General features: G+C 46.3%; 1 protein-coding gene across 13 annotated transcripts in view; it reads right to left on the bottom strand.

Moving 5' to 3' along the window:
• LOC110529179 (MAP/microtubule affinity-regulating kinase 3) overlaps positions 1–21,614 on the bottom strand; it is a 111,672-nt gene that overhangs the window by 4,657 nt on the left and 85,401 nt on the right. For 4 of the 13 annotated variants that reach the window (XM_036984702.1, XM_036984697.1, XM_036984700.1 and 1 more), the window contains exons 12-17: positions 18,619–18,772; positions 18,024–18,244; positions 14,260–14,363; positions 7,880–8,053; positions 6,765–7,037; positions 5,703–5,729 (exon numbers count right to left, since the gene is read on the bottom strand). In XM_036984702.1, the coding sequence (XP_036840597.1) occupies positions 5,703–5,729; positions 6,765–7,037; positions 7,880–8,053; positions 14,260–14,363; positions 18,024–18,244; positions 18,619–18,772 (953 nt within the window). The remainder of the gene's footprint in view (positions 1–5,702; positions 5,730–6,764; positions 7,038–7,879; positions 8,054–14,259; positions 14,364–18,023; positions 18,245–18,618; positions 18,773–21,614) is intronic. The other 9 variants (XM_036984699.1, XM_036984710.1, XM_036984703.1 and 6 more) reach the window with 3 other exon arrangements.

The following is a 21,614-nucleotide window of genomic DNA, read 5'->3' as shown; positions in this document are numbered from 1 at the left end:
CGACGTAGACCCACACACACACACCAAACCCTCTCACACAGACAGACACACACACACACTCTCGTACACAGAAGAAACAAACACATCTAAGAAGATTCAGTTGGAGTCATGCAGATGGGAGTGCTGGGCCTAGTTGGCTGTGTGAGAAAAGACAAGGAGAAAGAGAGAGAGAGAGGAGGGTTTGTTTGATGCTTAAACAGAAGGAGCCCTATCTCTGTGTAAAGATGATGTCACGCTGCTTGCTTAGTGAGTACCACTTCCTCACGATTTGGCCCAACAGCGCAAACTCGTGACCTCTGCCTTGCTAGCACACGTGACCACTCTCCTGAAGAGTCTTAACAGTCGGCGCCATGTGAAAAGCTAGCTATTTGCTCAGGTAAGTGGGGACATTTCAGGCTGAGGAGTACATTTCACACATCCCACATGTGCTCCATATGGGCTGGATGGACTGGAGTCCCCCTGAAGAGAGGCAGGACACTAGACAAGGTGGAGTCCTCCTGAAGAGGCAGGACACTAGACCTGGTGGGGTCCCCCTGAAGAGAGGCAGGACACTAGACAAGGTGGAGTCCTCCTGAAGAGGCAGGACACTAGACCTGGTGGGGTCCCCCTGAAGAGGCAGGACACTAGACCTGGTGGGGTCCCCCTGAAGAGAGGCAGGACACTAGACCTGGTGGAGTCCCCCTGAAGAGAGGCAGGACACTAGACAAGGTGGAGTCCTCCTGAAGAGGCAGGACACTAGACCTGGTGGGGTCCCCCTGAAGAGGCAGGACACTAGACCTGGTGGGGTCCCCCTGAAGAGAGGCAGGACACTAGACCTGGTGGAGTCCCCCTGAAGAGAGGCAGGACACTAGACCTGGTGGGGTCCCCCTGAAGAGAGGCAGGACACTAGACCTGGTGGGGTCCCCCTGAAGAGAGGCAGGACACTAGACCTGGTGGGGTCCCCCTGAAGAGAGGCAGGACACTAGACCTGGTGGGGTCCCCCTGAAGAGAGGCAGGACACTAGACCTGGTGGAGTCCCCCTGAAGAGAGGCAGGACACTAGACCTGATGGGGTCCCCCTGAAGAGAGGCAGGACACTAGACCTGGTGGGGTCCCCCTGAAGAGAGGCAGGACACTAGACCTGGTGGGGTCCCCCTGAAGAGAGGCAGGACACTAGACCTGGTGGAGTCCCCCTGAAGAGAGGCAGGACACTAGACCTGGTGGGGTCCCCCTGAAGAGAGGCAGGACACTAGACCTGGTGGAGTCCCCCTGAAGAGAGGCAGGACACTAGACCTGGTGGGGTCCCCCTGAAGAGGCAGGACACTAGACCTGGTGGGGTCCCCCTGAAGAGAGGCAGGACACTAGACCTGGTGGAGTCCCCCTGAAGAGAGGCAGGACACTAGACCTGGTGGAGTCCCACTGAAGAGAGGCAGGACACTAGACCTGGTGGGGTCCCCCTGAAGAGAGGCAGGACACTAGACCTGGTGGGGTCCCCCTGACGAGGCAGGACACTAGACCTGGTGGGGTCCCCCTGAAGAGGCAGGACACTAGACCTGGTGGAGTCCCCCTGAAGAGAGGCAGGAACTAGACCTGGTGGGGTCCCCCTGAAGAGGCAGGACACTAGACCTGGTGGGGTCCCCCTGAAGAGAGGCAGGACACTAGACCTGGTGGAGTCCCCCTGAAGAGAGGCAGGACACTAGACCTGGTGGAGTCCCCCTGAAGAGAGGCAGGACACTAGACCTGGTGGAGTCCCCCTGAAGAGGCAGGACACTAGACCTGGTGGAGTCCCCCTGAAGAGAGGCAGGACACTAGACCTGGTGGGGTCCTCCTGAAGAGAGGCAGGACACTAGACCTGGTGGGGTCCCCCTGAAGAGAGGCAGGACACTAGACCTGGTGGAGTCCCCCTGAAGAGAGGCAGGACACTAGACCTGGTGGAGTCCCCCTGAAGAGAGGCAGGACACTAGACCTGGTGGAGTCCCCCTGAAGAGAGGCAGGACACTAGACCTGGTGGAGTCCTCCTGAAGAGAGGCAGGACACTAGACCTGGTGGAGTCCCCCTGAAGAGAGGCAGGACACTAGACCTGGTGGGGTCCCCCTGAAGAGGCAGGACACTAGACCTGGTGGGGTCCCCCTGAAGAGAGGCAGGACACTAGACCTGGTGGGGTCCCCCTGAAGAGAGGCAGGACACTAGACCTGGTGGAGTCCCCCTGAAGAGAGGCAGAACACTAGACCTGGTGGAGTCCTCCTGAAGAGAGGCAGGACACTAGACCTGGTGGAGTCCCCTGAAGAGAGGCAGGACACTAGACCTGGTGGAGTCCTCCTGAAGAGGCAGGACACTAGACCTGGTGGAGTCCCCCTGAAGAGAGGCAGGACACTAGACCTGGTGGGGTCCCCCTGAAGAGAGGCAGGACACTAGACCTGGTGGAGTCCCCCTGAAGAGAGGCAGGACACTAGACCTGGTGGGGTCCCCCTGAAGAGAGGCAGGACACTAGACAAGGTGGAGTCCTCCTGAAGAGGCAGGACACTAGACCTGGTGGAGTCCCCCTGAAGAGAGGCAGGACACTAGACCTGGTGGAGTCCTCCTGAAGAGAGGCAGGACACTAGACAAGGTGGAGTCCTCCTGAAGAGGCAGGACACTAGACCTGGTGGGGTCCCCCTGAAGAGGCAGGACACTAGACCTGGTGGAGTCCTCCTGAAGAGAGGCAGGACACTAGACCTGGTGGAGTCCCCCTGAAGAGAGGCAGGATACTAGACCTGGTGGGCTCCCCCTGAAGAGAGGCAGGACACTAGACCTGGTGGAGTCCCCCTGAAGAGAGGCAGGACACTAGACCTGGTGGGGTCCCCCTGAAGAGAGGCAGGACACTAGACCTGGTGGGGTCCCCCTGAAGAGAGGCAGGACACTAGACCTGGTGGGGTCCCCCTGAAGAGGCAGGACACTAGACCTGGTGGGGTCCCCCTGAAGAGAGGCAGGACACTAGACCTGGTGGGGTCCCCCTGAAGAGAGGCAGGATACTAGACCTGGTGGGGTCCCCCTGAAGAGAGGCAGGACACTAGACCTGGTGGAGTCCCCCTGAAGAGGCAGGACACTAGACCTGGTGGGGTCCCCCTGAAGAGAGGCAGGATACTAGACCTGGTGGAGTCCTCCTGAAGAGAGGCAGGACACTAGACCTGGTGGGGTCCCCCTGAAGAGGCAGGACACTAGACCTGGTGGGGTCCCCCTGAAGAGAGGCAGGACACTATACCTGGTGGAGTCCCCCTGAAGAGAGGCAGGACACTAGACCTGGTGGGGTCCCCCTGAAGAGGCAGGACACTAGACCTGGTGGGGTCCCCCTGAAGAGGCAGGACACTAGACCTGGTGGGGTCCCCCTGAAGAGGCAGGACACTAGACCTGGTGGGGTCCCCCTGAAGAGGCAGGACACTAGACCTGGTGGGGTCCCCCTGAAGAGGCAGGACACTAGACCTGGTGGGGTCCCCCTGAAGAGGCAGGACACTAGACCTGGTGGGGTCCCCCTGAAGAGGCAGGACACTAGACCTGGTGGGGTCCCCCTGAAGAGAGGCAGGACACTAGAAATGGTTGTTAATCTAGCATCAAAAGGCCCTTAGGTACTGATTCTAAGAGTTACTACTCTGTGTGCCTGTCTGGAACTGGCTATTTCCCTATAGCCCAGTATATCAGCATCTGTCCGTTCCATCTGTATGTGATTTAGTATAATATAAGAGTGAGTGGACAAAAGCAAAGCAAGTCACACATTCTGTCATCTACCAGTTCTGGGACAGGTGCTATCATCTACCAGTTCTAGGATTGGGGCTGGGCTATCATCTACCAGTTCTAGGATTGGGGCTGGGCTATCATCTACCAGTTCTAGGATAGGGGCTGGGCTATCATCTACCAATTCTAGGATAGGGGCTAGGCTATCATCTACCAGTTCTAGGATAGGGGCTGGGCTATCATCTACCAATTCTAAGATTGGGGCTGGGCTATCATCTACCAGTTCTAAGATTGGGGCTGGGCTATTATCTACCAATTCTAGGATAGGGGCTGGGCTATCATCTACCAGTTCTAGGATTGGGGCTGGGCTATCATCTACTAGTTCTAGGATAGGGGCTGGGCTATCATCTACCAATTCTAGGATAGGGGCTGGGCTATCATCTACCAGTTCTAGGATAGGGGCTGGGCTATCATCTACCAGTTCTAGGATAGGGGCTGGGCTATCATCTACCAGTTCTATTTGCGCCCCTACTGGATGGAAATTAAAAGTGTAATAGCTGTGCTCAATGCAATGGCATTTATAAATGTAGATCCTTCAAACACCCACAAACAGGGAAATCAATCCCTTTCAAAGGTGTTATTACATGCTCCACTAAGGCAGTTATTTATCTTATAACTTGTCCTTGTGGTAAAAGTTATAGGATAGGGTCTGGGCTACCATCTACCAGTTCTAGGATTGGGGCTGGGCTATCATCTACCAGTTCTAGGATTCGGGCTGGGCTACCATCTACCAGTTCTAGGATTGGGGCTGGGCTATCATCTACCAGTTCTAGGATTGGGGCTAGGCTATCATCTACCAGTTCTAGGATTGGGGCTGGGCTATCATCTACCAGTTCTAGGATAGGGACTGGGCTATCATCTACCAATTCTAGGATAGGGCTGGGCTATCATCTACCAGTTCTAGGATAGGGACTGGGCTAGGATAAGGGCTGGGCTATCATCTAGCAAGTCAAGGAGAAATTGAGGGACAAGTTGCTTAGCCAGGTGGATAAGGGCAAATCAAGGAAAAATTGATGGACAAGTTCCATAGCTTGGATAGCTTTCAGGGACACCAATGCGTGAAGAGAGACGACGGGGAGGAATTCTCTACAGTTTTGTGGATTTGGTACCTGAACTTCGTCCTGCAACGAAACACCTCTCAATCATCATCTCGAACGGCAGCCACATTTAGAGCCCAGTAGGGTACCCTAAATTACACAACCAAGAAGTTTGTTACCTTGTCCAAGAAGAAAAATGAAGAAAAAAATACAGTGGGTCCCTTGCGTCCGAGATGAAAGGTAAAAAAAGTACAGGCTAGCTCATAAAATGCTTCTACTAAAGAATGTTGTTTTCAGTAGGATTACAAATGACAAAATACATTTTTGGGGGGTAAAAATGTATTTCCATAGGGCTTAGAACTGACCCCTTAGAGTACCCCTAAATTAATTGATTCATAAAGTGTGGTAACATCTTCATTAAAATAATACAAGTCACCAAAAGTGAGGGTTCTGCCTGAACACCATCATGCTAGCTACTGCCAAATTAGAAAATGGCTACCACCACCTTTTTACCAACTTGTATGCATTTGATGTACAGTCATGAAGGCATTGTATGGTACAGTAGTTGTGCAGACATATGCACATGTAAAACCGACACAAGACCTTAAACAATAAATAAACATTTGTCAAGCATTCCCATTAGTGATTGTGCACAGACCAGCTCAGTAGAGAGCCATGCATGGGTGATTAGTAGAGTCTTTAGGCTGGTTAAACTCAAACACCGATAAGAAAACATAAAAGGTCTTAGACATGCTCAATTGTACTGTGATTAGGGCTCATGGAGCCAAGAGGTCAGTCAGTTTCAGGCATTTTAATAAAGCTCTTTGTCCACACAGGGTTAAAAAGTCCACACAGTTAACCAATTAGTTAAGTGTTTCTGATTAATTGCACTCCAAGCCAATTGGTGGGGTCATCCTACCTTTTGGTAAACCTGAATGACTTGTTTCTATAAAAAAAAAAAAAAAAAAAAAATAAGAAATATACCAAGTCAAAAGTTGTACTAAAAATTATTTCTATTTTTAAAGAATCAAATTAGAAAATCGTTTGACATTTCCATTTTTTTTGGGGGGGGGGGGCAGCATAATAAAGATCAGTAGCTGAGACATCTTGTCTGAGCTTGGCTGCTAGCATCTGCTACTGGCAGATTGCAGACAGCTTGGATAATGGGTAATAGCAGCTTCCCTAGAATAGTATTATTATAGAGCTAAGGTGTTCAAATCTGTTCCAAGAAAAACCTGAACAGCAGCTACGGAAAGGATAAAGTGTGAGAAAAAAAACATTCAATGAATGCATTAAAGAATGTTAAATTACTTTTCAGATTAAACTTGAGGGTCTTTATTAGTCTAATAAATAAAAAGCCCCAAAAAGTAATGAAGCCATTTTGCATATGACAGAGCGTTGAGACATAATCCAAATATAATTCTGGCTAAAATGTAGAACAACCTGGAGCTAATATTGATTCTGAGATAGAAGACTATTCTTACCGAGGAGGGGGGTGAAAAATGTATAAACAAATGTGCAGGACTTCAAAGAGAAGCGAGAGATATCAAACATTGTAGGCCGTCATTGTAAATAAGAATTTATACTTAACTGACTTGACTAGTTAAATAAAGGTAAAAAAAAGAAAGAAAAAAAACATAAATGCTTAAAAATGCACAAAAAATGACGTCAGCTGATGAAGATTATCTCATAGAACAAAACGCGTAATATCTCCTAAGCCTGTGTTTGCCACAAACCAAATGTTCTGTGTATCCCCCAAAAAACGTCAAAAAAGCATTTGATGAACGAACCATGGCAGAGTTAACACCATTACTATTGCTCCTTATTAAAGAATGACGAGTGAAATAGGGTATGGATAAATTCATATTATACAGGCTAGTGAAGAAACCAAAAAGTACAGATCTCAAACCCCAGGGCTGGAAACTGCATACCGTGGTTTATTCCGATTGTTTCGGGGATACCGTGTGTGGCTTTGGCTTACCTGCGCGTGAGTTTGGAGGTGAGCTTGGTGAAGAGGTTGGTGGTGCCTCGGCTGCGGGACTGCGAGAGGGGCGTGGCGTCATGCGACAGTGTGGGTGAGGCCGGCGGGCCGTTGTAGGTGGCCGTGCGACGCTCGCGCAGCTGGCCGCCGTGGAAGGTGCTGCGGCTGGCTGTGCCGCGGGGGAAACGCAGCCTGTCGGGGGGCGTGGCGCCGCTGCTGATGCTGTGGGTGGAGGAGCCACCGGGGTTCCGCTGGCCAGACGTCGTCGACGTGCTGGGGAGGAAACGTGGGTGGAGGAAAGGGAAATTAAGAGGCAAGACCACATATTTTAGCCTGGGTCACGGTCTGTTTTCTTCGCAAGCCAAAGAGTTGGCTAAAGCAGACAAGGTTCCAGGTTATTTACATTCAAAAGAGGGGACACCATCACCCTGTTCTGTGTGAACGAGTACCGATACTACCTGAAACAATACCATTTCACATCTCTTACCTGAAAGAGCAGCAGATGTCAAGTCGGTTGGTTTTGGTTAGCTACGTCTTTATCAACCACATCATGATGAAACACACGTTTTTATTGTTTAGTTGACTAAAGAGTTAAAGGGAACCTAAACAGAGTTTTAGGATATTAGGGCCAATTACCTTAATGCAGCTACTGATCTTTGCTCCATTAGGGATTTTGTTGGTCAGGTGAGATTTGGCTAGCACCACTTTGGACCAAAGACACTGGGGTAAGTTAGTGGGAAGAGAGAGGACACAATCCTACTCATCTTTGCTCCATTAGGGATTTTGTTTGTCAGGTGAGATTTGGCTAGCACTACTTTGGACCAAAGACACTGGGGTAAGTTAGTGGGAAGAGAGAGGACACAATCCTTCTCTGTGTTAAGAAAAAAATGCTTTGGGGGTGGAGCTAACGGAATGAGAAGAGGGCAGATACACGGGATGAGTGTTGGGGAGGGAAATATTCAGATTGGTCAGAGGGCGCTAGAGAGAAAAAGTGGGGACATAGAGGGGGATGGAAAATCGAGGTTAGAGAGACGAGCAGACAGACATAACGTGGCCCCTGGGAAGAGGAGGACCCCTGGTTGAACCCCTGGGAGGCAGGGTGGGAAGCCCCTTACTTAGGCCTGAAGAAGTCGCCATCGGTAGGTGGCAGCGTTTGGCGGCAGGTGTGGCCCGAAGCCGACAGGGACGCGGCCTTCTGGTGGCGCAGGCGGACCGAGGCTGAGGAGACGGTGAGGGCCTTGGCGTAGGCAGAGGGGCTAGTTGCACAGGCTGCCGACATTTCACTCATGCTGCCCCCCGGAGGACAGGAGGTGAAGTGCGGCGAAAAAGGCCACAGGGCCAGAGCAAAACAAGTGGGTTTTAATAAAGCATTGAGGGCATAAAAAGAGTCAAACTTCATAAGATAAAAAAAGAGGACAGAAGAGGAAGCAATGCTCCCTTGAATGAATGTACTGTAGATAGATAGTTAGACGAAGTTGAAGGGAGCCTTCTTGGCAGTGGTGACTGTCTCTGTATTGGGTTGCACTGGATGGTCAAAGGATGTGGATTGTGGACTGCATATGAGTGTCTATCAATCTGCTGTGTCCACCCCCTCAGTCCTCGATACATATCGGTTTTATTTATAATTGAGGGGAATTGGATCAGTGTATCGCAATGTCGCTTTGCACTAATTTCCTGTGTGAATGTCGTGAATGAATCATTCAAAAAGTAATCTTGGTGACCAATCTGAGCACTCAAATTGAATTGCCATGGTAACACAAGTCAACATGTAAAACAAAATGAGCGCTTCTTAGAGTACAAGTGTAACTACCTCCCTGTTCAACTACATTTTCTTATGTTTGGTGCCTAATGAACATCTCCGACAGAGAGAGATCAAAGGCTTTGACCGCTGCAGACCGACGTCAAAGAACGTTTTAAACCCTCTTGTAACCATGTGTATAAATTCAAAACACATACTGAACACCAACCTTCCAAGCACTTTTCATCCTCAAGATTCTCTTGGCATAGTCTATTTTAATCTCAACAAATTTCTCAGATTTGTTGTCAGAACACTTCAACAAGTAACCCGCCTCTACTCTCCGTTCTATTGGCAAATGTGCAATCACTGGAGAGTAAACTGGACAAGCTTCATTCGAGATTATCCTATCAACGTGATCTGAAGAACTGTAATATCCTATTCTTCTCAGAGGACATGGATAATATACATCCAGCTGTTTTCTTTAATACATCATCAGCAGGACAGAACGGCAACGTGGGGCAAACTCAGAGGGGAAGTGGTGTATGTCTCTTTGTTAACCTCTTAGAGCTCTAGGGGCGCTATTTCATTTTTGGATAAAAAACGTTCCCGTTTTAAGCGCGATATTTTGTCACGAAAAGATGCTCGACTATGCATATTCTTGACAGTTTTGGAAAGAAAACACTCTGAAGTTTCAGAATCTGCAAAGATTTTGTCTGTAAGTGCCCCAGAACTCATTCTACAGGCGAAACCAAGATGATGCATCACCCAGGAATTAGCAGAATTTCTGAAGCTCTGTTTTCCATTCTCTCCTTATATGGCTGTGATTGCGCAACGAATGAGCCTACACTTTCTGTCGTTCGCCCAAGGTCTTAGCAGCATTGTGACGTATTTGTAGGCATATCATTGGAAGATTGGCCATAAGAGACTACATTTTCCAGAGGTCCGCCCGGTGTCCTTTGTCTAAATTTGTGCGTAATCTTCAGGTGCAGGCATTTTCTCCTGGGATTCAGGAGAGAAACCATGTTTCCAAGAACGATGTATCAATGAAGAGATATGTGAAAAACACCTTGAGGATTGATTCTAAACAACGTCTGCCATGTTTTCAGTCGATATTATGGAGTTAATTTGGAAAAAAGTTTGCGTTTTGAGGACTGAATTTATGGATTTTTTTTGGTAGCCAAATGTGATGTATAAAACGGAGCTATTTCTAATACACAAGGAATCTTTTTGGAAAAACTGAGCATCTGCTATCTAACTGAGAGTATCCTCATTGAAAACATCAGAAGTTCTTCAAAGGTAAATGATTTTATTTGAAGGCTTTTATGTTTTTGTTAATGTTGCGTGCTGGATGCTAACGCTAATGCTAACGCTAAATGCTAACGCGAAATGCTAACTCTAGCTAGCTACTTTTACACAAATGATTGTTTTCCTATGGTTGAGAAGCATATTTTGAAAATCTGAGATGACAGTGTTGTTTACAAAAGGCTAAGCTTGAGAGATGGCATATTTATTTCATTTCATTTGCGATTTTCATAAATAGTTAACGTTGTGTTATGCTAATGAGCTTGCTGATAGATTTACACAATCCTGGATACAGGGGTTTTTTCATAGCTAAACGTGACGCAGAAAACGGAGCGATTTGTCCTAAACAAATAATCTTTCAGGAAAAACTGAACATTTGCTATCTGAGAGTCTCCTCAATGAAAACATCTGAAGTTCTTCAAAGGTAAATGATTTTTTTGAATGCTTTTCTGTTTTTTTGTGTAAATGTTGCCAGCTGAATGCTAATGCTAAATGCTACGTTAGCCATCAATACTGTTACACAAATGATTGTTTTGCAATGGTTGAGAAGCATATTTTGAAAATCTGAGATGACAGTGTTGTTAACAAAAGGCTAAGCTTGAGAGCTAGCATATTTATTTCATTTGATTTGCGATTTTCATGAATAGTTAACGTTGCGTTATGGTAATGAGCTTGAGTCTGTATTCACGAACCCGGATCCGGGATGGGGAGATCAGAAAGGTTAACAACAGCTGATGTGCAATACCTCATAATAAGCTGTAGACCATACTATACTGAACAAAAATATAAACGCAACATGTAGTCTTAAAAAATTAAATATCTCCAAAATGTTTCATATACAGAAAAAGCTTATTTCTCTCAAATTCTGTGAACAAGTTTGTTTACATCCCTGTTTGTGAGCATTACTCCTTTGTCATGATAATCCATCCACCTGACAGGTGTGGCATATCAATAAGCTGATTAAACAGCATGATGATTATTACACAGCTGCACCTTGTGCTGGTAACAAAAGGCCCCTAAAATGTTCAGTTTTGTCACACAATGCCCCAGTTTTGATGGAGCGTGCAATTGGCATGCTGAGTGCAGGAATATACACCAGAGCTGTTGCCAGATAATTGAATGTTAATTTCTCTACCATAAGCCGCATCCAACATCATTTTCAGTATGTCCAATCAGCCTCACAACCACAGACCATGTGTATGCGAGCGGTTTGCTGATGTCAACGTTGTGAACAGAGTGCCCCATGGTGGCTGTGGGGTTATGGTATTGGCAGGCATAAGCTAGGGACAACAAACACAAATGCATTTTATTGATGATTTCAATGCTCATATAGATACCGTGACTAGATCCTAAGGCCCATTGTCGTGCCATTCATCCACCTCCATCACCTCATGTTTCAGCATGATAATGCACGGCCCCATGTTGCAAGGATCGGTACACAATTCCTGGAAGCTGAAATCCCAGTTCTTCAATGGCCTGCATACTCACCAGACATGTCACCCATTGAGCACGTTTGGGATGCTCAGGATCGACGTATACGACAGCGAGTTCCAATTCTCGCCAATATCCAGCAACTTTGCACAGCCATTGAAGAGGAGTGGGACAACATTTCACAGCCCACAATCAACAGCCTGATCAACTATACGCGAAAGAGATGTGTCGCGCTGCATGAGGCAAATGGTGGTCACCAGATACTGACTGGTTTCTGATCCAAGTCCCTATCTTTTTTTTTAAAGGTATCTGTAATCAACAGATGCATATCTGTATTCTCAGCCATGTGAAATCCATAGATTAGGGCCCAATGAATTTAATTCAATTGACTTATTTCCTGACATGAACTGTAAATTGTTGCGTTCCAACTTTTTGTTCAAAATATTTACAAACAGAGTTTTCATCTATATTTTTCGTAGCTGTCTACTTACTACCACAAACAAATGCTGGCACTAAGACCGCAATCAACGCGCTTTATAGGGCCATAAGCAAACAAGAAAATGCTCACCCAGAGGTGGCGCTCCTAGTGGCCAGTGATTTTAATGCAGGAAACGTAAATTTGTTTTCACTAATCTCAACCAGTATGTCACCTGTGCATCTAGAGACGAAAAAAAACCTCTAGATCACCTTTACTCCACACACAGAGACGCATACAAAGCTCTCTCTCGCCCTCCATTTGTAAAATCTGACCATAACTCTACCGTCCTGATTCCTGTCTATAAGCAAAAACTCAAACAGGAAGTACCAATGAGGCACTCAATACAGAATTGGTCCGATGAAGCGGATGCTAAGCTACAGGACTGTTTCGCTAGCACAGAATGGAATATGTTCTGGGAATCGTCCGATAACGTTGAGGAGTTTACCACGTCAGTCACCGGCTTCATTAATAAGTGCATTGACAACGACGACACCCCCACAGTGACCAGTACATATCTCAACCAGAAGCCATGGATTACAGGCAACATCCGCACTGAGCTAAAGGCTAGAGCTGCCACTTTCAAGGAGCGGGACACTAATCCGGACGCTTATAAGAAATAAAACATGGAAAGCGTCAATACAGGACTAAGATCGAATCCTACTACATCTGCTCTGACACTCGTCGGATGTGGCAGGGCTTGAAAACTATCACGGATTACAAAGGGAAACCTAGCCGCGAGCTTGCCAGTGACGTGAGCCTACCAGACGAGCTAAATGCCTTCAAATGCTCGCTTCGAGGCTAGCAACACTGAACGATGCTTGAGCGCACCAGCATTCCTGGACAACTGTGTGATCAAGCTCTCCATAGCCGGTGTGAGTAAGACCTTTAAACAGCTTAACATTCACAGGGCTGCAGGGCCAGACGGATTACCAGGATGCGTACTCAGCTGTAATGCTGAGTCTTCACTGCCATTTTTAACCTCGTTCTGACCCTGTAATACCTACATGTTTCAAGCAGACCACCAAGCTCAGCGTGCAACAATATAGTGCCCTCCAAGCTCATCACTAAGCTGACCCTGGGACTGAACACCTCCCTCTGCTGGATCCTGGACTTTCTGACAGACCGCCCCCAGCTGGTGAGGGTAGGCAACAACGCATCCACCATGCTGACCCTCAACACGTGGGCCCCTCAAGGGTGCGTGCTTAGTCCCCTCCTGTATTCCCTGTTCACCCACAACTACGTGGCCAAGCACGACTGCAACACCGTCATTAAGTTTGCAGTTGACACAACGGTGCTAGACCTGATCACTGACGACAATGCTCCAGCCAAAAGGGAGGAGGTCAGAGACCTGGCAGTGTAGTACCAGGACAACAACCTCTCCCTCAATGTCAGCATGACAAGCAAGCTAATTATGGACTACAGGAAACTGGGGGGCGCCGCATTCACATCAACGGGGCTGTAGTGGAATGGGTCGAGAGCTTCAAGTTCCTCAGTGTCCACATCACTAAAAATGGATTCCAGAACAGTCATAGACTGTTCTCTCTGCTACTGCAAGGCAAGCGGTACAGGAGCGCCAAGTCTGGGACCAAAAGGCTCCTGAATAGCTTCTACCCCCAAGCCATAAGACTGCTGAACAGTTAATCAAATGGCCACGCTGACTATTTGTACTGACTCTCTTGCACCGGCTCTATGCACACTCACCCACACACTCACACATACTACACTGACACTGCAACACACACGCACTACATACTATATGCTCACACACACTTAAAACACACACGCATATTGACGCCACACACACACACACTTTAACACTCTTCACATACCCTGCTGCTACTCTGTTTATTGTCTACCCTGATTACCTAGTCACTTTTACCCCTGCCTATATGTACATATTACCTCAACTACCTCAGCTGCCTTGTACCACTGCACATTGACTCGGTACCAGTACCCCTTGTATTTAGCCTCGTTATTGTTATTTTATTGTGTTAGTATTTCCTTTAAAATGTTTATGCTAATTTGTCTTACTTTTTAACTCTGCATTGTTGGGGACGAGCCCGTAAGCATTTCCCAGTCAAGTCTACACTTGTATTCGGCGCATGTGATAAATACCATTTTATTTATTAATTTTATCTCTTGTATTTTTGAACAACACAGAGTTGAACAACACAAGAGTGCCGTTCACATGTGCTTTTTAAAAATGTATCTGACACAACTACTCTGTTCCAATTATGATAGAGTCCTTTCAAATAGGCCAATGACTAAAGGTAAATATACAGTGTAATTTCTATTGAGCTGGACATTAATAGGCCCCAATGTAGCATCTCTGTGATTCTAAACCAATGTTTTTTTTGAGCATGGCTATTTCACAGAGAAAACACTGTGTGTGTAATGATGATGATGAAGAACGGGGCCTTCCTTTAGTAAAACAACAACCTTAACTAGAACATCATCTTCAAGACCTGAATCTTGTACAGTGTGGTCAGGGTGGTGCATGTAGCTGCTGCAGGCTAGGAGGGACAACGGGACAAACAGAGCCTCACCTGTTTTCTTTTCCGTTCTGGATGACAGAGTGGCGGTCCGAGGCGTTCCTCTCACTACACACATACGTGTTCCTCCTTCTCATGCCCCCTGATGTGGAGTTAGTCTGGAGGGAGAGAGAGAGAAAGAGGGTGATGAAAGGAGGGAGAGAGTGAAAGGAGGGAGAGGATGATGAAAGGAAGGAGAGAGGGTGGTGAAAGGAGAGAGTGAACGAGAGTAAAAGAGAGAGAGAGAGTGATGAAAGGAGGGAGAGAGTGAAAGAGAGAGGGTGATGAAAGGAGGGAGAGGGTGAAAGAGAGAGGGTGATGAAAGGAGGGAGAGAGTGAAAGAGAGAGAGGGTGATGAAAGGAGGGAGAGGGTGAAAGAGAGGGTGATGAAAGGAGGGAGAGGGTGATGAAAGGAGGGAGAGAGTGAAAGAGAGAGAGGGTGATGAAAGGAGGGAGAGGGTGAAAGAGAGAGGGTGATGAAAGGAGGGAGAGGGTGATGAAAGGAGGGAGAGAGTGAAAGAGAGAGGGTGATGAAAGGAGGGAGAGGGTGATGAAAGGAGGGAGAGGGTGATGAAAGGAGGGAGAGAGTGAAAGAGAGAGAGGGTGATGAAAGGAGGGAGAGGGTGAAAGAGAGAGGGTGATGAAAGGAGGGAGAGGGTGATGAAAGGAGGGAGAGAGTGAAAGAGAGAGAGGGTGATGAAAGGAGGGAGAGGGTGATGAAAGGAGGGAGAGGGTGAAATAGAGAGAGGGTGATGAAAGGAGGGAGAGGGTGAAAGAGAGAGAGGGTGATGAAAGGATGGAGAGAGTGAAAGAGAGCGGGTGATGCAAGAGAGTGAAAGAGAGAGGGTGATGAAAGGAGGGAGAGAGTGAAAGAGAGGGTGATGCAAGAGAGTGAAAGAGAGAGGGTGATGAAAGGAGGGAGAGAGTGAAAGAGAGTGAAAGGAGGGAGAGAGTGAAAGAGGGTGATGCAAGAGAGTGAAAGAGAGAGGGTGATGAAAGGAGGGAGAGAGTGAAAGAGAGCAGGTGATGCAAGAGAGAGTGAAAGATAGAGGGTGATGCAAGCGAGAGAGTGAAAGAGAGAGAGGGTGATGAAAGGAGGGAGAGAGGATGATGAAAGGAGGGAGTGAGTGAAAGAGAGAGAGAGGAATTCATAACTGCAACCGTATTGCTGTTTCTTTTTTTTTTTAACACAAGCTTGTTGTCACCGTTGTGCTTTGGCGTGTCAACGGTTTCGTCAATTTAATTGCGAGAGAGAGAGGGTGAGGATGGAAGGTGAGAAGTATAGTGACAGACAGAGACAGAAAGAAAAATAAATAAATAAACCAAAGAAAGAAATGACAAGAGAAGATACTGCCCTAAACACTATGTTTCTTGTGAGGCCCAGTACAAATGCTGTAAACACTATGTTTCTTGTGAGGCCCGGTACAAATGCTGTAAACACTATGTTTCTTGTGAGGCCCGGTACAAATGCTGTAAACACTATGTTTCTTGTGAGGCCTGGTACAAATGCTGTAAACACTATGTTTCTTGTGAGGCCCAGTACAAATGCTGTAAACACTATGTTTCTTGTGAGGCCCAGTACAAATGCTGTAAACACTATGTTTCTTGTGAGGCCCGGTACAAATGCTGTAAACACTATGTTTCTTGTGAGGCCCAGTACAAATGCTGTAAACACTATGTTTCTTGTGAGGCCCGGTACAAATGCTGTAAACACTATGTTTCTTGTGAGGCCCAGTACAAATGCTGTAAACACTATGTTTCTTGTGAGGCCCGGTACAAATGCTGTAAACACTATGTTTCTTGTGAGGCCCAGTACAAATGCAGTACAAAGTATGCGAAATGATTGTATTTGAAAATATTGTATTCTTTAAATGCCAGGATGTCATACTCATTTAGCTTTTCATCTAGTAGAATTCCCTGCACCTCATTCGACAAAGAGAAGGGTATGTTCAGACCTACGTGTGTTTGACAACAGCTGAAGAATCAGCTGATAATTAGATGCCAACAAATGGCGGGAAACAACGCAATTGCGCTTTAGATGACGTATTCTCAGTGTGGGTGAGCCTATTACGTGGATATTTGTTGCTTACTGCATACATTTGTACTAAACAGTACGTTCTATACAATACAGTATTAATTAAGACTCACATTTTGTTACGTTACAGCCTTATTCGAAAATTGACTAAATGTTTTTTTTCCCCTCATCATTCTACACACTATACCCCATAATAACATCACAAAACCCCATAATGACGAAGCAAACACAGGTTTTTATACATTTAAGCAAATTTTATATACATTAAAAAAATGAAATATCACATTTTTGTAAGTATTCAGACCCTTTACTCAGTACTTTGTTGAAGCAACTTTGGCAGCGATTACAACCTCGAGTCTTGGGTATGACGCTACAAGCTTGGCACACCTGTATTTGGAGAGTTTCTCCCATTCTTCTCTGCAGATCCTCTTAAGCTCTGTCAGCTTGGATGGGGAGTGTTGCTGCACAGCTATTTTCAGGTCTTTCCAGACATGTTCAATTGGGTTCAAGTCCGGGGTCTGGCTGGGCCACTCAAAGACATTCAGAGACTTGTCCCAAAGCCATTCATGCATTGTCTTGGCTGTATGCTTAGGGTCATTGTGCTGTTGGAAGGTGAACCTTCGCCCAGTCTGAGGTCCTGAGCGCTCTGGAGCAGGTTTTCATCAAGGATCTCTCTGTACTTTGCTCCATTCATCTTTGCCTCGATCCTGACTAGTCTCCCAGTCCCTGCCACTGAAAAACATCCCCACAGCATAATGCTGCCACCACCATGCTTTACTGTAGGGATGGTGCCAGGTTTCCTCCATAGGTGACACTTGGCATTGAGGCCAAAGAGTTCAATCTTGGTTTAATCAGACCAGAGCATCTTGTTTCTCATGGTCAGAGTCCTTTAGGTGTCTTTTGGCAAACTCCAAGCGGGCTGTCATGTGCCTTTTACTAAGGAGTGGCTTCCATCTGGCCACTTTACCATAAAGGCCTGATTGGTGGAGTGCTGCAGTTCCTCAGAGGAACTCTAGAGCTCTTTCAGAGTGACCATCGGGTTCTTGGTTGTCTCCCTGACCAAGGCCCTTCTCCTCCGATTGCTCAGTTTGGCCGGGCGGCCAGCTCTAGGAAGAGTCTTGGTGGTTCCAAACTTCTTCCATTTTAGAATTATGGATGTCACTGTGTTCTTGGGGACCTTTAATGCTGCAGACATTTTTTGGTACCCTTCCCCAGATATGTGACTCGACACAATCCTGTATCTGAGCTCTACGGACAACTTCCTCGACCTCATGGGTTGATTATTGCTCTGACCTGCGCTGTCAACTCAATTGAATTTGTGCTCAATTTCGAGTCTCATAGCAAAGGGTCTGAAAACTTATGTAAATCAGGTATTTCTGTTTTTTTAATATTTTTATTATAAATTTGCAAAAATGTCTAAAAAACAGTTTTTGCTTTGTCATTATAGGGTATTGTATGTAGATTGCATATTTTTGTATATGTATTTAAACCAATAAGGCTGTAACTTAGCAAAATGTGGAAAAAGTCAAGGGGTCTGAATACTTTCCGAAGGCACTGGATGTAGTAAGATTAGTACACAGTGTATAGTTTTAGTAAGTAGAAGTCAAGACAGATTTTAGACACAGACATTGACATCAAGCCCAAAAACCTTGTGAGTGACTGAGTGAGTTTGTGTGTGTGTGTGTGAGTGGTTGGTGTGCGGATGCGTGTGTATACATATTCTGTGTACTCTCGGTGTACTCACGCTGGGTGTGGTGGAGCCCTTCTTGCGGTCGGGGATGTCGGCCTTGTTAGGGTTGTTGGCGTTACCCAATAGGGGACTGGCAGGGGCACCGCTGCCACCACGCCCGCCTGGTGAAACTGACTTCCGTGGCTGGGCACCCCCGTCCTCTTTGTGGTCGCCGTTGTCATCCGAGGTGGTCTGGCTCCTCTTGGGGTAGCCCACCGAGGGAATGGACGGACCGGCTGGATGGAGGGAGGGAGAGACACACATGGATGAGTGTGGAGTTACAATGAGAACTGTGGTGCATTGGATGTTCACATCGCTCTTCCTATAACACTTATCCCCCTTTCCCTCCTTCATGACCCCCTTACTCCTCCTCCTCCTCCTCTCAATGTCCCCCCTCCTCCTTCTCCTCTCAATGCCTTCCCTCCTCCTTCTCCTCTCACTGCCTCCCCTCCTCCTTCTCCTCTGTGTCCTCCTCCTCCCCTGCATCTCCCCTCCTTCTCCTGTGTCTCTTATCTCCCCCTTTCATGGGTTCTTCCTCGCTCTCCCTACTTCATCCCGTCCCACTTACATCCCCCCTTCCTCCCCGCGCCATCTTCTCCCACCCTCTCACCCTGGTCGCTGTAGCGTCTCTGTTTCTGGGTGCCGGAGATGGACCGCTGGGCCTTGAGGTGGGCCGGAGACTGGCCGTTGTTGTTGTGCTCGCTGGCGGGCCGCGCCTTGGCCAGAGACAGATTACTGCTAGAACTGGAGTCACTGACCTCCAACTAGGAAAGAGGGGGAGAGAAGAAAAGCTTACAGTTAAATCACACTGCAGATTAAAATTAGTTCTACTGTATTTTATGCGCAGATCTGTGCCATTTTGTGACAAAAAGTCACTCAGTGTGTGTTTCTCAATATGCATACAACTGCATAAGAATTTACATATGAGAAGCAAGCTACTTTTACATGTACAAAACGACCTAAAATTAATGTTGTAATGCAATGTAGATAGCCATAAATAATTTGTAGCTTACCGTTGGCCTATCTAGCTAGCTACCAATTCTTTGTCAGTTAGCCTGCGCTCTACGCACACTACAGTGGGTATTATAGGCAGGTAGATATGCTAAATTAACATAGTATGTACATATTACTATATCAAGATAAAATATTCTAGTCAGGCAACATATGCGATATGAATTGGCAACAGTTCACTCCGAAGCCAGAGTTTATTTTCTCTTGCTTCAGCTCGAATTGGCTATTGTTTAAGAGATTTTTCATCATGTTTTACATGGTTGTGTCATATTACATCAACAATCCTGGGAATTTAGTTGAAGTGTGCATCGATGCATCCTTCGAAATATGTGCAGAGTACGTGTTCCATACTCTGACCATTGTGTGCTCCAGTTTGCGTGCTCGAAATGCGGTAGTGTGCATATTGAGAAACGCACATGTTGTGTTGGATGGAAAATGTTGAAAAATGCACTACATTTTGCTTGAATCTTCAACATAGTAATGCTACCAAAAATAATTTACAGAAACTAGTTACAAATGGAGTCATCCATGATTCACCATATTATATGTTAAGCATATGTTTTATTTTCAGTCTCCATCTCCACTGAATGAGGTTAACTGTAAGGATTTATTTCCTAATAATAATAATGTAAAATTAACAAATGTACTGAAAGACCTGTGTGAAGGTCAACTTACAGAGGAGGAACTTCTTGAGGCAATTAAATGCTTTTAGTGTTTAAAAACACCATGGCTTGATGATATACCAGTAGAGGTAGGTCAGTATATCTGACCTTTTGTACTCAAAGATCCATTATTTGTACTCAAAGATACATTTTTTAGCATGTTTTAACTACTCCTATACAAATTATAGACTTTCAGGTACTCAAGAGGGTCTGATTTCATTACTACTGAAACAGGACCCAGGTGGTAAGTATAATTTTATTTTATTTTTTATTTTACCTTTATTTAACGAGGCAAGTCAGTTAAGAACTAATTCTTATTTTCAATGACAGCCTAGGAACAGTGGGTTAACTGCCTGTTCAGGGGCAGAACGACAGATTTGTTGTACCTTGTCAGCTCGGGGGTTTGAACTTGCAACCTTCCGGTTACTAGTCCAACTCTCTAACCACTAGGCTACCCTGCCGCCAAAATAATGATCCAGTCCATTTAAAAAAACTGGAGACCTCTTACACTTAGTGAAATGTGTAAGAGGCTCTAGAAAACCCTGGTGAAATGTGTAAGAGACCTCCAGGTAATCCTGGTGAAATGTGTAAGAGGCCTCCAGGTAATCCTGGTGAAATGTGTAAGAGACCTCCAGGTAATCCTGGTGAAATGTGTAAGAGGCCTCCAGGTAATCCTGGTGAAATGTGTAAGAGGCCTCCAGGTAATCCTGGTGAAATGTATAAGAGGCTCTAGAAAACCCTGGTGAAATGTGTAAGAGGCCTCCAGGCAATCCTGGTGAAATGTGTAAGAGGCCTCCAGAAAATCCTGGTGAAATGTGTAAGAGGCCTCCAGGTAATCCTGGTGAAATGTGTAAGAGGCCTCCAGGTAATCCTGGTGAAATGTGTAAGAGGCCTCCAGGTAATCCTGGTGAAATGTGTAAGAGGCTCTAGAAAAACCTGGTGAAATGTGTAAGAGACCTCCAGGTAATCCTGGTGAAATGTGTAAGAGGCCTCCAGGTAATCCTGGTGAAATGTGTAAGAGGCCTCCAGGTAATCCTGGTGAAATGTGTAAGAGGCCTCCAGGCAATCCTGGTGAAATGCATAGCACATACAGTGCCTTGCGACAGTATTCGGCCCCCTTGAACTTTGCGACCTTTTGCCACATTTCAGGCTTCAAACATAAAGATATAAAACTTTATTTTTTTGTGAAGAATCAACAACAAGTGGGACACAATCATGAAGTGGAACGACATTTATTGGATATTTCAAACTTTTTTAACAAATCAAAAACTGAAAAATTGGGCGTGCAAATTTATTCAGCCCCTTTACTTTCAGTGCAGCAAACTCTCTCCAGAAGTTCAGTGAGGATCTCTGAATGATCCAATGTTGACCTAAATGACTAATGATGATAAATACAATCCACCTGTGTGTAATCAAGTCTCCGTATAAATGCACCTGCACTGTGATAGTCTCAGAGGTCCGTTAAAAGCGCAGAGAGCATCATGAAGAACAAGGAACACACCAGGCAGGTCCGAGATACTGTTGTGAAGAAGTTTAAAGCCGGATTTGGATACAAAAAGATTTCCCAAGCTTTAAACATCCCAAGGAGCACTGTGCAAGCGATAATATTGAAATGGAAGGAGTATCAGACCACTGCAAATCTACCAAGACCTGGCCGTCCTTCTAAACTTTCAGCTCATACAAGGAGAAGACTGATCAGAGATGCAGCCAAGAGGCCCATGATCACTCTGGATGAACGGCAGAGATCTACAGCTGAGGTGGGAGACTCTGTCCATAGGACAACAATCAGTCGTATATTGCACAAATCTGGCCTTTATGGAAGAGTGGCAAGAAGAAAGCCATTTCTTAAAGATATCCATAAAAAGTGTTGTTTAAAGTTTGCCACAAGCCACCTGGGAGACACACCAAACATGTGGAAGAAGGTGCTCTGGTC

The sequence above is a fragment of the Oncorhynchus mykiss genome, chromosome 8 (genome assembly GCF_013265735.2).
Source record: "Oncorhynchus mykiss isolate Arlee chromosome 8, USDA_OmykA_1.1, whole genome shotgun sequence".
NCBI lineage: Eukaryota > Metazoa > Chordata > Actinopteri > Salmoniformes > Salmonidae > Oncorhynchus > Oncorhynchus mykiss.
Note: the sequence above shows the minus strand (reverse complement) of the source record. Positions and strands in the feature narration are given on the sequence as shown.